The sequence below is a fragment of the Penicillium maclennaniae genome (assembly GCF_028827695.1).
Source record: "Penicillium maclennaniae strain IBT 15551 chromosome Unknown utg000008l:1.0-3552695.0:1.0-3555053.0, whole genome shotgun sequence".
Taxonomy (NCBI): Eukaryota; Fungi; Ascomycota; class Eurotiomycetes; order Eurotiales; family Aspergillaceae; genus Penicillium; species Penicillium maclennaniae.
The window spans coordinates 3006946-3019936 of record NW_026623220.1 but is presented as its reverse complement, the minus strand read 5'-3'; the positions used below and the strand labels follow the sequence as shown (position 1 = coordinate 3019936).

At 49.6% G+C, this 12991-nt stretch overlaps 5 protein-coding genes across 5 annotated transcripts; 3 read left to right on the top strand and 2 right to left on the bottom strand.

Moving 5' to 3' along the window:
• Nucleotides 1–472: 472 nt before the first annotated feature.
• On the top strand, nucleotides 473–1386 carry N7477_010087 (HIT family protein; the record flags this gene model as incomplete). The annotated part of the gene is made up of 5 exons (XM_056971748.1): nucleotides 473–512; nucleotides 620–702; nucleotides 914–967; nucleotides 1121–1228; nucleotides 1279–1386. 5 exons carry the CDS (start codon nucleotides 473–475, stop codon nucleotides 1384–1386), a joined length of 393 nt encoding a protein of 130 aa, XP_056818727.1.
• A 286-nt stretch (nucleotides 1387–1672) lies between these two features.
• N7477_010086 (CRAL-TRIO domain-containing protein) lies at nucleotides 1673–3462 on the bottom strand (the record flags this gene model as incomplete). Its single annotated transcript, XM_056971747.1, has 3 exons — nucleotides 1673–2142; nucleotides 2198–2339; nucleotides 2386–3462. 3 exons carry the CDS (start codon nucleotides 3460–3462, stop codon nucleotides 1673–1675), a joined length of 1689 nt encoding a protein of 562 aa, XP_056818726.1.
• Nucleotides 3463–3896: 434 nt separating this feature from the next.
• On the top strand, nucleotides 3897–4835 carry N7477_010085 (DASH complex subunit DAM1; the record flags this gene model as incomplete). The annotated part of the gene is made up of 5 exons (XM_056971746.1): nucleotides 3897–4208; nucleotides 4263–4314; nucleotides 4376–4424; nucleotides 4491–4613; nucleotides 4784–4835. 5 exons carry the CDS (start codon nucleotides 3897–3899, stop codon nucleotides 4833–4835), a joined length of 588 nt encoding a protein of 195 aa, XP_056818725.1.
• Nucleotides 4836–5634: 799 nt separating this feature from the next.
• N7477_010084 (uncharacterized protein) lies at nucleotides 5635–7430 on the top strand (the record flags this gene model as incomplete). Its single annotated transcript, XM_056971745.1, has 7 exons — nucleotides 5635–5686; nucleotides 5735–5968; nucleotides 6022–6129; nucleotides 6195–6520; nucleotides 6573–7001; nucleotides 7053–7262; nucleotides 7314–7430. 7 exons carry the CDS (start codon nucleotides 5635–5637, stop codon nucleotides 7428–7430), a joined length of 1476 nt encoding a protein of 491 aa, XP_056818724.1.
• Nucleotides 7431–8112: 682 nt separating this feature from the next.
• On the bottom strand, nucleotides 8113–8794 carry N7477_010083 (40S ribosomal uS14 domain-containing protein; the record flags this gene model as incomplete). The annotated part of the gene is made up of 4 exons (XM_056971744.1): nucleotides 8113–8310; nucleotides 8405–8447; nucleotides 8597–8620; nucleotides 8676–8794. Coding segments are annotated over 4 exons (384 nt in total), but the record flags the coding sequence as incomplete, so codon positions are not given.
• Between the last annotated feature and the right edge of the window lie 4197 nt (nucleotides 8795–12991).

The window sequence follows — 12991 nt, the reverse complement described above, 5'->3', positions numbered from 1 at the left end:
TCTGTGGAAGAATCGAAGATCTACGCACGCACGAAATTGCTACGCACACGCGTATAGTACCCCCAGAAAACCATCCTATTGCAGAGAAAACCTCGGAAAAAAGGTATCGAGTAATAAAGCAAGCCTTTTTATTTATGATGCTGCGAGCAGAAAAGGCAAAAAATACAACAGCTATGTTGCAATTGTGTTTCCAAAGATTCAATAGAGGAGTTTTGTGGGCAAACCACGGCCATCTCTGGTAAAAGGCAAGAAATGGGTTCTGTACTAGCTTGTCCCACTCCTCGGGATTACGACCCAATAGTGATATATATCGGGCGCCTTTAGTCTGGGCGACTCCCGTTCGATTCCCTCTCCCGCCAACGCTTTATTTTTCTGACCCCGCATATCGATGACTTCAATTTGTTGTAGCTTGAATTTCTTTCCAATCTCTACCTCACTCCATTCACATTGACTACAAAAGCACACACTCAAAATGTCTTCTGCTGCTTGTATTTTCTGCAAGATCATCAAGGGTACGTCTGCTTCCAAGATTCGAGATTCGTGGATCGCGAATGCCCTTTACCCGATCGCGGTGACCTTGACCGTAATGCGTTGGGATGCTAACTCTCAATCGCTGCAGGTGATATCCCTTCTTTCAAGCTCTTCGAGAGCGAGAAGGTCTTTGCCTTCCTCGATATTCAGCCGCTCAGCCGCGGTCATGCTGTAAGTTGCCTTGTGTACCTTTCACCCTTCACCCTTCCCCGCACCGCGTCGTCGGATCGTCCAGTCGTCGCGACGTTGTACTTTTCGCCTGCGATTCTCTGTGTATATTATTCCAGCTATGCACCGGACCACAGTTCATGGAAACAGCTCATATGACTCAACAAAGCATGAATAAAGCTGACCTCATACGAACAGCTCGTCATCCCCAAAGTTCCACGGTGCGAAGCTCACCGACATTCCCGACGACGACCTGCTCGAGATCCTGGTATGTTGAAACCCTGCTCAACTGAAGAAATGGATGAGAAGAAAAAGAAAGAAGCATGCACAGAGGACAAACCTGGACCGGGGTCGGGCTCACCCGCCAACCCGCAAGGTCCCTACAAGGGAACAAACACACCCGCTAACATAATTCGTTTAGCCCGTAGCGAAGAAGATCGCCAAGGCCAGCGGCGCTGAGGATTTTAACATCCTGCAGAACAACGGCCGTATTGCTCACCAGGTCGTTGACCACGTCCACTTCCACATGGTGCGTTCCTTACATTCCCGAATATAGGAGGTATACTGACAAATTGGTAGATCCCCAAGCCCAACGAGCAAGAGGGTCTGAGCATTGGATGGCCCGCCAAGGATGCTGAGATGGATAAGCTCAAGGCTCTGTACGAGGAGATCAAGGCTAAGATGTAAATGGATCAAATATAGCTAGCCATCCAGGACTGGAGATGATTAAAATGCCATTGACTCGCATTTTGACTTACTTTATTAAACATGCGCCGGGTATGAGTAGAATACAGAGGATGCTTCTTAGATAGGTCTCATCAATCTTCTGTATCATCAATCTTCTGTATATATTCTAGCTGATTGTTCCATCGTTCAAGCCCAAGCCCGTATATACTACAAAGCCATGCAAACCATTTAAACCGCAAATCTCACACATATCCGAAACCCAACAGAAGAAACCTATGCAAACCAATTATGCAGTCTTCGCCTCGTTCTCCGTGCCGGGATAGAACTCTATCTTGCCATCGCCTTTGACGATGTTCAATCTGTCATACAGCGAGCGAGCCCGAATGTACGGGTCAAGAACCCAGTACTGCTTGCGTAGCTCCTCAATCAGGCCGTCACGCTTCGCTTTGGCAGCAGAGGCAGCCTCAGTTTCTTTCTTGAAGCTGGCGCGGATCCACTCGATCGTGACGCCCTGAATCTCCTTGGCGAGGACCTGGCGTTCGGCAAGAAGCTTGTCGCGAGTCTCTGTGTCTTCCATTAATTTGTTCTCGCCTTCCTTGACTTCAACGTAGTTGTATTCCCAGTTCTCATCGCCTTCAAGCTCTTTGATGATTTGACTCTTTGGGATGAATGCTTCCAGGTCTTCCCTGTTTTTGGTGAAGTTGATCTTGGCCGCGACGACAGGGTCAAGCCAGCCCTTGATCACGCTCCAGATACCTATGTGGCGAATTAGAGTTGTCACATAAACAATATTGATATCAAGAGAACGCACTGGAGAAGAGCCACGGGGCCTTATGGATGAGGACGGATCCGAGAGATTCGGGGTAATTCGCCTCGAAGCATTTGATCATGAATTTGACGGGGGTGTAATCCATGTTGGCTAGAGAGAAGTCGGTCATGTCGAATACGATAGTCTGCAATCATTAGTTCTGAGCACCAGATAGGACGACATAGACATACCGCCGTCTCCACTGGAGGAGCCAGTAACAAGCGTGCCGTCTCAATAGTGTAAACGGTAAACCGCTCTAAAACCTCTGGTTCCTGATCACCAGCCTTGTGCAAACGAACACGGACAAGACAGATAGGACGACCAAAGCGGTCCACGCCGTGCAGGAAACTCTTGCCCAGCCGAATCTGGTGGAGGAATTGCTCTCCCTTTTTCTTTTCCGCAGCGTCGCTGCTCTTTGACTGCTTCACGGCCAAGGCCTCACCATTGGCCATGATATCGTCGTCAACATGGACATCCTGCAGACGCCAGCGCATGGTGGAGATCATCATGATAAGCGCCTTCTGGACGTCCCACTTGCGAGCGCGCAGAAAGCGCAGAAGCAGTGAGTCCGGGTGATCCTGTTTCACCATGTTCCAGTATGCGGTGCGAATCTCCTCCGGCTTCATCTGTTCTAGCGCCTGCTGGAATTCCTTGGACTGGCCGTACTTGTCATCGCCATCGGTGATGTTGATGGATGCCAGGCTTGAGGAGACACCATTCACAGACGAAACGCTCTTGGTATCATTTTCGTCGTCGCCGGAGCGACTGAATATTCCCCATTTGCTGCGCTTGGAGGGCAGCTTCTTCTCCTTCGGGGGGCCTTGTGCCTCTTGGTTGGCTTTGCCATTGGTTTCGGCTTCGAGTGCTTCGATGTTCACTCCGAAGACCTTGAGTGTGAGTACCCAAAATTCTTGGAGTTTGGCCTCTTGTTCCGGGGTAAGGGCCCCGATGGTACCTGGGGCGGGTTTGGTAGGCATGGTTTGGAGAGTATCGATGACACCGAGGAAGGTTTCTTGCGAAGGGATCCGGGACGGCGCGGGCAGCTGCTGCTTGGAATTGGGATTGGAGTATATACTGTGAATCCAGGCGCCGCCAGTGACAGCGACGAGAGCGAATGTAACGGACCAGAAGGATGAAGCCTCCCTCGGTTGGCGTGTGGGGTAGTGTCGCGCGAGCGCCGGAGACCGTATCGGGATCTGTGCGCGCAAAGGCAAGAGAGTAAGGGCCGAGGAATGTAAACGACGGCGCGGAATAGGACAGTTCCGCATGTGGCGGGAGATAATATTAGTCAGAGAAGATAGGAAAAAGCCAAGAAGATGAGAGACCAGAGACCAGGGACCAGGACCTGAGATGGGACACAATGATGGCGCAAAGTGGATTCGCTCGAAATCCAGATTAATGACGATCCGCTCTTGCGGGGAAAATCGTCAACTGTTCTGGGCTCTGTTTAGCTTCCTTGTTGCGACAGAATTTGATTTTTTTTACCATGCTGATGTCTCATAGCAGATCAATCGCTACTGACAGATTTCGGTGAAGTCATTCATCACCCGGCAACGTCGCGGGGCATCAACCCAACATTTTTCTTCTACCCGAATCATTCCACCCACCGAACCCGCCTTGAACTGTTCGCCCAATTGTCGCCCGATAGCTAGATACCTCGTTCCATTCCACCCTCTCAGGACATTCTTCTTCCTCGCGCAACATGGATGGCGCGCGATCCTCCTCGCGACCTAGGCCCTCATCTCGCCCACGACGCCTCTACGACCTAGCTCGCGTTCGTCGCTCCGGAGAAGCCCACGGATACGGCCATAGCATCAGTAATGCAGGATACAATCAACCCGCGATCAATGCGCTGGAACCACAGTTCGCAGAGCTGGCAGACTCAATGGCCGATCTTGAGGCCAACTTTATGCATTTGCAGCTGATGCACGAGAGCTTGACGCGGTTTAGCGAGAATTTTGCTAGTTTCCTCTACGGCTTGAATATGAACGCGTTCTGCGTCGATTTCCCGGAGGTATGATCGAAAAGTGTGTCGGAAACCGTTCGAGAGGCTGAACAACTACAACAGGCCCCGATCGCAGACTCGTTCAGGAGAGCTAAGCAGGCAGAGGCACAGAAAGGTATGGAGATGACCGCTCGCGTGTCATAGAGTGATCACCCTTGAACTAACATCTGAAACAGAGGCAGAAAATGAACCACCCAGACCAGACGATGGCGAGATGACCTTCCTGTGAGTAAAGACGATTCAAAAAAAGCGCGACATGCACGCCGAAACAAATCAATTGACCGTACTCAGGACCACGGATACCTCTTTCGTCGAACACCCTCCCAGCACCGTTTCGTCCAAACCGACATCGAAATACTCAGCACCCACTCGAGGCACTACTCGGGGCACGACGCGAGGCTCGACAACAGTTCGGTACGCAACACGAGGAGCCAGGGGTGCTCGACCGAGTGCACTGCCTCGAGGCCGTGGGACGCGGTGAAGTGTGAGAAGCACCGTGTTGACGAACTGTATCAGCTGAGGTTGCACATGGCAGACGTGACAACTCAAGCAAGTGAGCACGGCTATAATTACCGATCCCAAAGCTCTGAAGGCGACGGATCGGGGCCAGTTACTCTCCAGCAGGGCTACGCCTAGGCACGGAGACTCACGATAAACCCCTGTAATAATGACGATCAGAAATGAATTACTTGATGAAAGTTGCTAAGAGAAGTAGACTAGAACCAAGTAAAACATAAAGAGCGAAATGCCAAAATTCCAGAATTCCAAAATGCCCCAATGTCAATGAAATAAGTCAATGTTCCATGTTCTTATGTTCTATGTTCTATAAGGCCCAGGCGGAGAGGCGAGACTCCGATCTCTGATCCGGCGGTAATCCGGGCTCGGGCGAAAAAAAGGCCCGGCCATCCATCTGAGCATCATATCCTCGATCTCATATCCTTGATCTCCCTATCGCATTGGACTGGTATCCATCGGTCTTGGTCAGTTGGTCTCTTGTGATCGATTGCAGGGCATGCTTGCGTAGGTGAAGCTGCTGTGGCAACCCTTGGTGCTTAATGAGCGAATAGCTCCATCCGTCTCTACTCGACCCTGACTGTTCGTTATCATCACCTCTACCACGGATGGTCGCACGACCAAGAACTACCTGAACTGACCTGTGAAGTGCAATGCTGGCCTTATTCAGGGGGAGTCCTTGAGGCTGAACTGGAACATTTGCCCCCGTCCCACGCGGATCTCTCAGTCTTCCATAACGTGGATTGCCTCTCCGGCCTTGCGTCCGGTTGCGTTTCTTCCCGTTTTTGCCAGCATAGAGGATTGGTCCTGAATTGCTTTGCATTGTTTATTTGCATTTGGCATCGTGCACATCTTCGACTTTAGGGTCTCTGTGATCCCTATCCCTTTCTTCACGAGTTACATCGTTCCCAACTTCGTCAATATGGCGAGCTTGGATTCCGTGAACCTTCTCGCAGAAGCTGCATATGGCTGTGGTATGTGTAAATACTTCTTCGTGATTCCATGTCTAACCCACTCGCTAGAACATCTTGCCATCGTACTGAAAGATGGTCAAACTGCTAGCCAGTTGAAGAATGGCTTCCGAAAGCACCATGAGTCTCTGGCCCCTATGACCAAGCCTGAGGCGGTCGCCGTTCAGGCGAGTGGTCTGCGCACTGTGGCGTCGTTGAAGCCCAAGTATCATTGTCTAAATTGTTCCGAGATTTGCCTCAAGAACGAGCGCAAGGCACACACCAAAAAGACTGGACACGTATTTTGTATGTCGCTTAAAGGGAGCAGTCCTCGTATCGCGCTAACACTGCGTCTTTAGACATGGAGTCACGTAATCGCTTTGTGTTTTGCGAGTCTTGCTGCGACTTTGTCTACGACCATGGTCTGGAAAGACTGGGTGGCCCAGCCACCAAGTACTCCATCGAAGGTATGCCATCCAACGAAAGCCATTAATGCTATGTATGCTGGTAGCAAACGACTAAAAACCTCCAGATGGAAAGGGTAAGTGGGCCGAAGACTCGGCCTCCGAGGCCTACGTCAGGACCAATGCCCTCAAGAACCCGTGTTACAGACGTGGTGCCCGTGGTGTTTGGAACATGGGTCAGACTTGCTACCAAGCAGTAATTCTCCAAGCTCTACTGCACGACCCCACTCTGAACGCCTATTTCCTGGCTGGGGGCCATGACACTCACAACTGCCTCAGGACTGGCTGCATGGCATGTGCCGCTACTGAAGTGTTCATGGATTTCAACAGCGGTGAAAAAACCGATGCAGTGTCGGCTGCTACTCTCCTCTACAATGGATGGGAGGGTTCAAGGGTACGGGTACACCCTGACCAAAGAAGATGAATTCAAGGCTAATCGCCCGTAGGAAATGGCCGGATACCGCCAGCAGGATGCGCACGAATATTTCCAATTTCTGGTCAATTCACTCCACTCAGCTACTCCTGGACATACTGAGAGCTACGAAAGCAAGTGCGAATGTTTCTTCCATCAAACTTTCTACGGAGAGCTGCGCAGCAGCGTCATGTGTCACAAATGCGGCAAAACCACCAACACCCACGACCCAATGGCGGATCTCAGTCTCGATGTCCAAGCACAGAATAAGAGGCGCAAGCTGGGCCGATCGAATTCATCATCCACCGCAACACTGACCGGCTGCCTGGACAGCTTCACAGCAGTTGAAGACTTGCATTCAGATGCTGCCTACCACTGTGAGAAGTGCGGCAACACTCCTCAGCGGGCATCGAAGCGATTGCAGATTCGCAAACTTCCCGCTATTCTTTGCATGCAGCTCAAGGTCCGTGACTGGCATGACTTCTGCCTTTGAGATTGACTGACTGTTATCCAGCGCTACGAAGCCACATCGTCATCATCGGGGAAGATGAATTGCCATATTGACTTCCCTCTTACTCTAAACATGCTCCCTTATGTCGTAAAGAAGGAGAAAGACCGCATCGACACTTCTAAGTACATTTACGATTTATCTACCGTCATCGTTCACCAGGGAACCATGGACTCGGGCCACTACTTCGCCTACACTCGTCTCGGTGGTGACAAAGTGCGTATTATGACTGTTTGTTGTCGAATTGACTGTGCTAACTCTTTCTAGTGGGTTCTGATGGATGACAACAAGGTCACCGTCGCCAGCGTCGCTGATGTCCTTCGACAGGATGCCTACCTTTTGTTTTACAGCATCCGTACAATCGCCCCGGAAAACGCCTCGTAGCGACAGTCTCATTGGTTGTTGGTTGAGAATGCTGCCGCCTGCAACTTCATCATAAACCCGGGTATTGATGTTGGTCATTATGTATATAGAGTAAAGCAACGTTCATCAACACGAAAAATCTTCATACCATTGCGCTCATAGTCTCGTATACATGAGTTTCTAGCCACTGACCAAAACGCGTACGGACCGGGCTTTCACCCCATGATCGGCAAACTCTACAGGCAGATCTACGAGAAGATCGAAAGGGTAGCCCAGAGGTCGAACCCAGGGGCCATTCCAGGTTTCACGGGAACAAAGGCAGACATAGAAGAGTGCACAAGGAATCATGCTAGCCGCAAGTCTCGGCCAATACGCAAATCCAAAGCTCATGAGAATCCCAGAGAAGAAAATCCGTCATTGATATTGGATAAGGAAAAGGGATGAAGGATCAAAATGACATCCTCGTTTTCAAGCTCTTTAAACAACAACCCCAGTCCCCTCTTCGTCCATCCGAGGCAAAAAAGAGAAGCCTCCTCCATCAAGAATCAACAACGCTTTTTGGAGCCGTCACGAAAACGGAACGTGAGCGAATCGTAACCCACGCTTCGAAACATTCGCCTGGACACTGTCGAGACCGAGCGCCAGGGTGTAAACGGATCGAGGACACGAACGGAGCGAAGAGAGCGTTACAGCGACATGGTTTTCATTTTTGATTTAACGGTACTGTAGGGATGAATGTTAGTGCGTGTGTTCGGTTGGAGACCGGTTGAGTGCGTCGATGCAATTGCAAATGCAAATCGTTCTTATCATCCTCGAGTCGGTGTAGCGAGTGGTGGAAACGAACCTTGACGAAACCGATGTCGGTGGACTTCTCACGGAAGCACTGACGGCAGATGTTCATCTGTGAACGGGATCCGGGTTAGCCACACTGTTTGTCCATTTTGGACAGCACCTGTGCGCTGTGCACACATTTGCCAGGGAGGGATTCAACATACGCCGTACTTGCGGATCAGACCAGCGCGGTGGGAGCAGACACGGCTGAAGCGATCGCACACGAATTAGCACTCCATTCCTTCAATCTGATTTCCAGTATTGCCGATCCACAAAACAGTCCTCCGCTCGCGCTCGTCGCTTGTCTTGCTTTGTCTGGTCGTCGGGGATCGAAGATTGTTCAAGGGAATACACACCACTCGCGGGAGCCCTTGCCGTACCTGGGAAAAAGTCAGTGAGTTGTTTCGTCGTGCGCCGGGCTCAGATTCGACTTACTTGCGGGGCCGGCTGTACCAAACGGACTCGTGAGTCATCTTGAGATGTTGTAGGGGGGGTGGGTTGACGGGGTTGTTGTCGGGGACGAGGGTCGTTTGGCGCTGTTGAAGAGAGGCGAAAGACGAAGGTTAGGGTTGGAAAATCGTTGTGTGCTGCCTCAATTGGGAACGTGCACGGGCCATTCTCGCTTGGTGTACCCTAACCCGATTAGGCTAACACGTCACATGCTGTGCTTAGTCACGTCATCAAGAGAGCCTCTCGCGTAGAGAACTTCGAAATTAGTGCTTCTCTGGCGAATGTTCCTAATTATACTAACATTAGCTGCATCTTTCGCATCCCAGGCACAGCGCCCAATTGAGCCTTTCACATTTCACCATGCCGACAAAAACAACAGCTGAGATCACCGAGGCGCTCTTGATGAGCTGATCTTCTTTGCTACTGCTGACTTTCTTGAAGCATTTGACGACATCTCCCAATCTGCTGGCTTTCTAATAGGCACAATGAAGGGATCAACGTCAACTGTTCAAGAGTAAAGAATTGCAATGGAGTCAGTTCGTGCAGAGTCTCACTCATAAATAGCAAACAAGATTATTTGTCCTCTTCATCCAATCGTCAAATTATAACGGAGCACGACTTGTCGATTATTCCCCGCCACCTACAACATGGTGCAATACTCCCCAACGACATTACGAAGAAAGCAAAAACTTCAGATCCAGAACCAAGTAAGAATAGCACGGCCAATAGCTACAACCAATGAAAGCGAACGGTACACGAACCAACGCTTCAGTCTACACTGGGAATTATTCAGCCTCGCCTCCTTAAAACCCCAAACCCCAAATGGTATACAGGATCAAGCTGCTCAACGTACATGTGGTGATTGATGCAGTATCCCACACACTCCCGAATCTTTCGGTCAGCGCGCGTCATGGTACCCAAAAGCACAGAGTGATACCTTTTCTTTTCTTGTCTGGATCACCACGGAAGGCAAACGAAGCAAAGATGAGCCGGTGAGGATCTTCGGTGCCATTTGAAAGATCCCCCATGGAAAGTACAGGCGAGTACGGTGAAACCATCTCTCTTCTCCCTCTCTGCAGAGATGCCTTACAGATTTCGAAATGGGGTCTCCTAATTAGTTGGAAATGAAGTTGGTAAAACCTCGAATCATGAACGGTTGTAAATTGCGTACCACATGTAGTTTTGCAGAGAACAGTGTCTCCCTGTCTTCCTTGACCACATTGGAGTCTTTTGTAAAAAGCCCAACAGCCGACTCACGAACCGTTTCGTGATCACTTCATTGATCATATTTCTTTTTGTTCATGAGTCCAAAGTTGACCACCCCACACATGATTAGTCAGTTTGGCCGAGTGGTTAAGGCGATGCACTAGAATTATCTACTAGACTGAATACAGTCTGGAAATGCATTGGGTTCGCCCGCACATGTTCGAATCATGTAGCTGACGTTTAATTTCTTTTTGCCTCTTGAGTGGATCAGGAGTGGAGAGTGTTGTTAGAGCTGAGCCTCCATGAGCCTCACACGACGCACACCAGTCTTTCATGCAAGCAATGATCATAGTTCCATGAAGATAAAGTGCCTCTTCGATTTTTGGCGCCCCGAGGATGTAGCGCTAATAGTCACCGGATTGACCAGGTTCATAACTGGAATCTACATGACGAGAAATCTGTGATAAAACTTTACGAGACGGTAGAATCATTCTCCTAGTTGTAAACTGATCCCCTGCATGGCAGTGAAGGCATAATGAGCTGAGAAGACAAGCTTGTGCTTAGCAGTATCAGTTAGTGGCCCACTCAGACATAGAAAATGTCAAATCACTTACCAAAAGAGCACCGATTACCGTGGATGAGGGGAAGAGAACGTAGCAGGTTGAGGCTATTGAGAGTGTTTCATCTCTGATAGCAAGTGAGCAGCTAACCCAATTGGGAAATAAAGCCAAAGTTAAGTATGTCAGCTCGACCTATGAGCTACAAGCGAAGTGTGCAAGTTACCCGAGGCTTGCCACAGGGACGTTTACTCTGATTATCTTCTTTCCTATTCGTCATAGAATAGATAAATTCAGCCAAACTCGCTGGGCCAGACATTAGGGTTCTAATACCCGAGTGCTGCTCTGAGATGTACGGGTAATCAATGCTGGGTTAGCCTTGAAGAGTGTGAGAGAATTTTATCTGGGAAGAAATGAGCTAACAATGACTTTGAAAACAATGACAGCCTTCAAAAAGATCGAGACCATCAGATACTCAGTAACCTTCAAGAAAGCCTAGATCTTATAGGCAGTCATTCCGTGAACGGCCATCGAGATGCCGTGAGAATACGAAACTTTGTCGCAACAGGCGAAAGCAGCATCCACTGCACAGATATTTCGAGACAACAATTAGACCTCCTGTTAATCTGCTGAGGTAATTGGCAGAGCATTAAGCTATGTAGTATAGATGAGTCGTTTCCGTTCGATTTAGATGAGTTCATGGTTCTCACGAGAAACCGAGTAAGGAGCTAGGCTTCACTTGGGATATGCTCACATGAATACGATGTCGAGCTAGCTCCTATAATAGAAACAGAACAATCTAAATGCTATTTCTGTGCATTCAACCTCGAGTTGAACAGTGTATTGGAGTACAGTCCTCCATTTGTAATCTTGTGGAGAGATCCCTCCAGGTGATGTCCCTATTATCTACTGCGTCTACCATGGGGTAAGTTTAGCATGAAAGGGGATTGAGAAACCACCCTGACTGATGATTATGGCTGGCATTGTTTGCGAGCGTGCCGAACACTCATGTCCACCTAGAGAATTCAACGATCAAATTCTGGAAGAATATCAGATTGAAGACATTACATGGACGGTTCTGGAGCTATCTCATATTACAATCGTGCATAAGCGACGGTTGGAGAAGGGAAGACGATCAAGCCCAAGCGCCACCTAGGTCATCCCGAGCAGGAACCACTCGATATCTACCCCCACAAATTAAATGATAAAAACACGAGAAAACGTGTCTACACCTAGATACCGATTCCGTCCGCAGCCGGACAATCCGGCTGGACTGGGGTACCTGAGCACAGTACATATGGCGCGCGGGATCAGCCGGTCGCTTAGCGCCCCTCTAGTCCCAATAAGTTAATGCTATGCGTTAATTCCCCCCATTCACAACGCGCCCGTACCATTCGTCACTGGTGCCGATCGCAAGGGAAAGACGGGATCTCCACCTCGCCCATTAGACGCTAGCCATGCCTGGGGAGGTGGGATCGAGACGGCCTTTCGGAGTAAGCGGTGCCGGACATCCGACGCTCTGCAAGGCGGGACTGCTCAAGCTGGCAATATTGCTCGAGCGGCTTGAGATGCGTCGATCTGCGGATCAGGTCAGAGGGGCTACAGTAGAGATGAAGGGACTTGTGACGAATCAAAATTGAAGAGTTATTGTACAATGATGGGAAGACGTACGAATCGAAGTTGCGGACCCCTGGAGCAAATACCACGATTTGACCTGTCTAGAGTACTAAGGCACAGATGGTCGCTCGTCGAGGTTTCATAATCTAGACCCATAGGGGGCTCTGTAGGATCCACGAAAGTCGCACCGTATGATGTAGAAAGCGGAGATAATTTCCGGGTTGAAGCACCCTACAGAAAACGGAATACTCGGCATGCAAAGCGCCCGAAGGATCAAAATGACGATGATCAAGGAGGAGTCATATGACGGCTCCCCCCCCCAAAAAAAACCTTATGCGCCGAAAGTCTCCGGGGTTGGTTTTTTTGCGAGAAAAAGAGCATAAATGATCCATTATTCATCGCAGATCGGGTGCGTGTCGACATGAGTGCGTGTGCGTTGCGAGTGCCGGAAGGGCGCGGATACGTTGTGTGCCCATCACCAATCACGTTGCAGCGAAGATCATCAGATTTGTGCATGGATCCGGTTGGATTCCGTTTCTGGACCCGGGCTTCATCTCTCCTGTTCTTGTTTCTAGATAGTGGTTTGTCTGAAAATAAAGTCAAACTTATAAAGTTTTGAGCGTGGTGGCTGCGTGCAAGGGGAAGGGCTGTTTCCAAGGTTGAAGCCGGAGTCTAAAGGGAACGCTTCATGTATTTCTATCCCATTGTTACTTTGATCATTCATATGACACCACTTCTGCTGCCGCCATTTCTAGGCGATGGTACCGAAGGTCAACTATAGTGGTTTTCGTGACTAGGAAAAAGCCGTGGATCAGAGTGGGTCTCGGATTCATGGCTGTACTGTAGGACTCTACTTTTGCTTTTGCTATACCAGCAATCCACCAGGCCGTCTAACGTAACTAAGTCAGTTATTGATGGGGT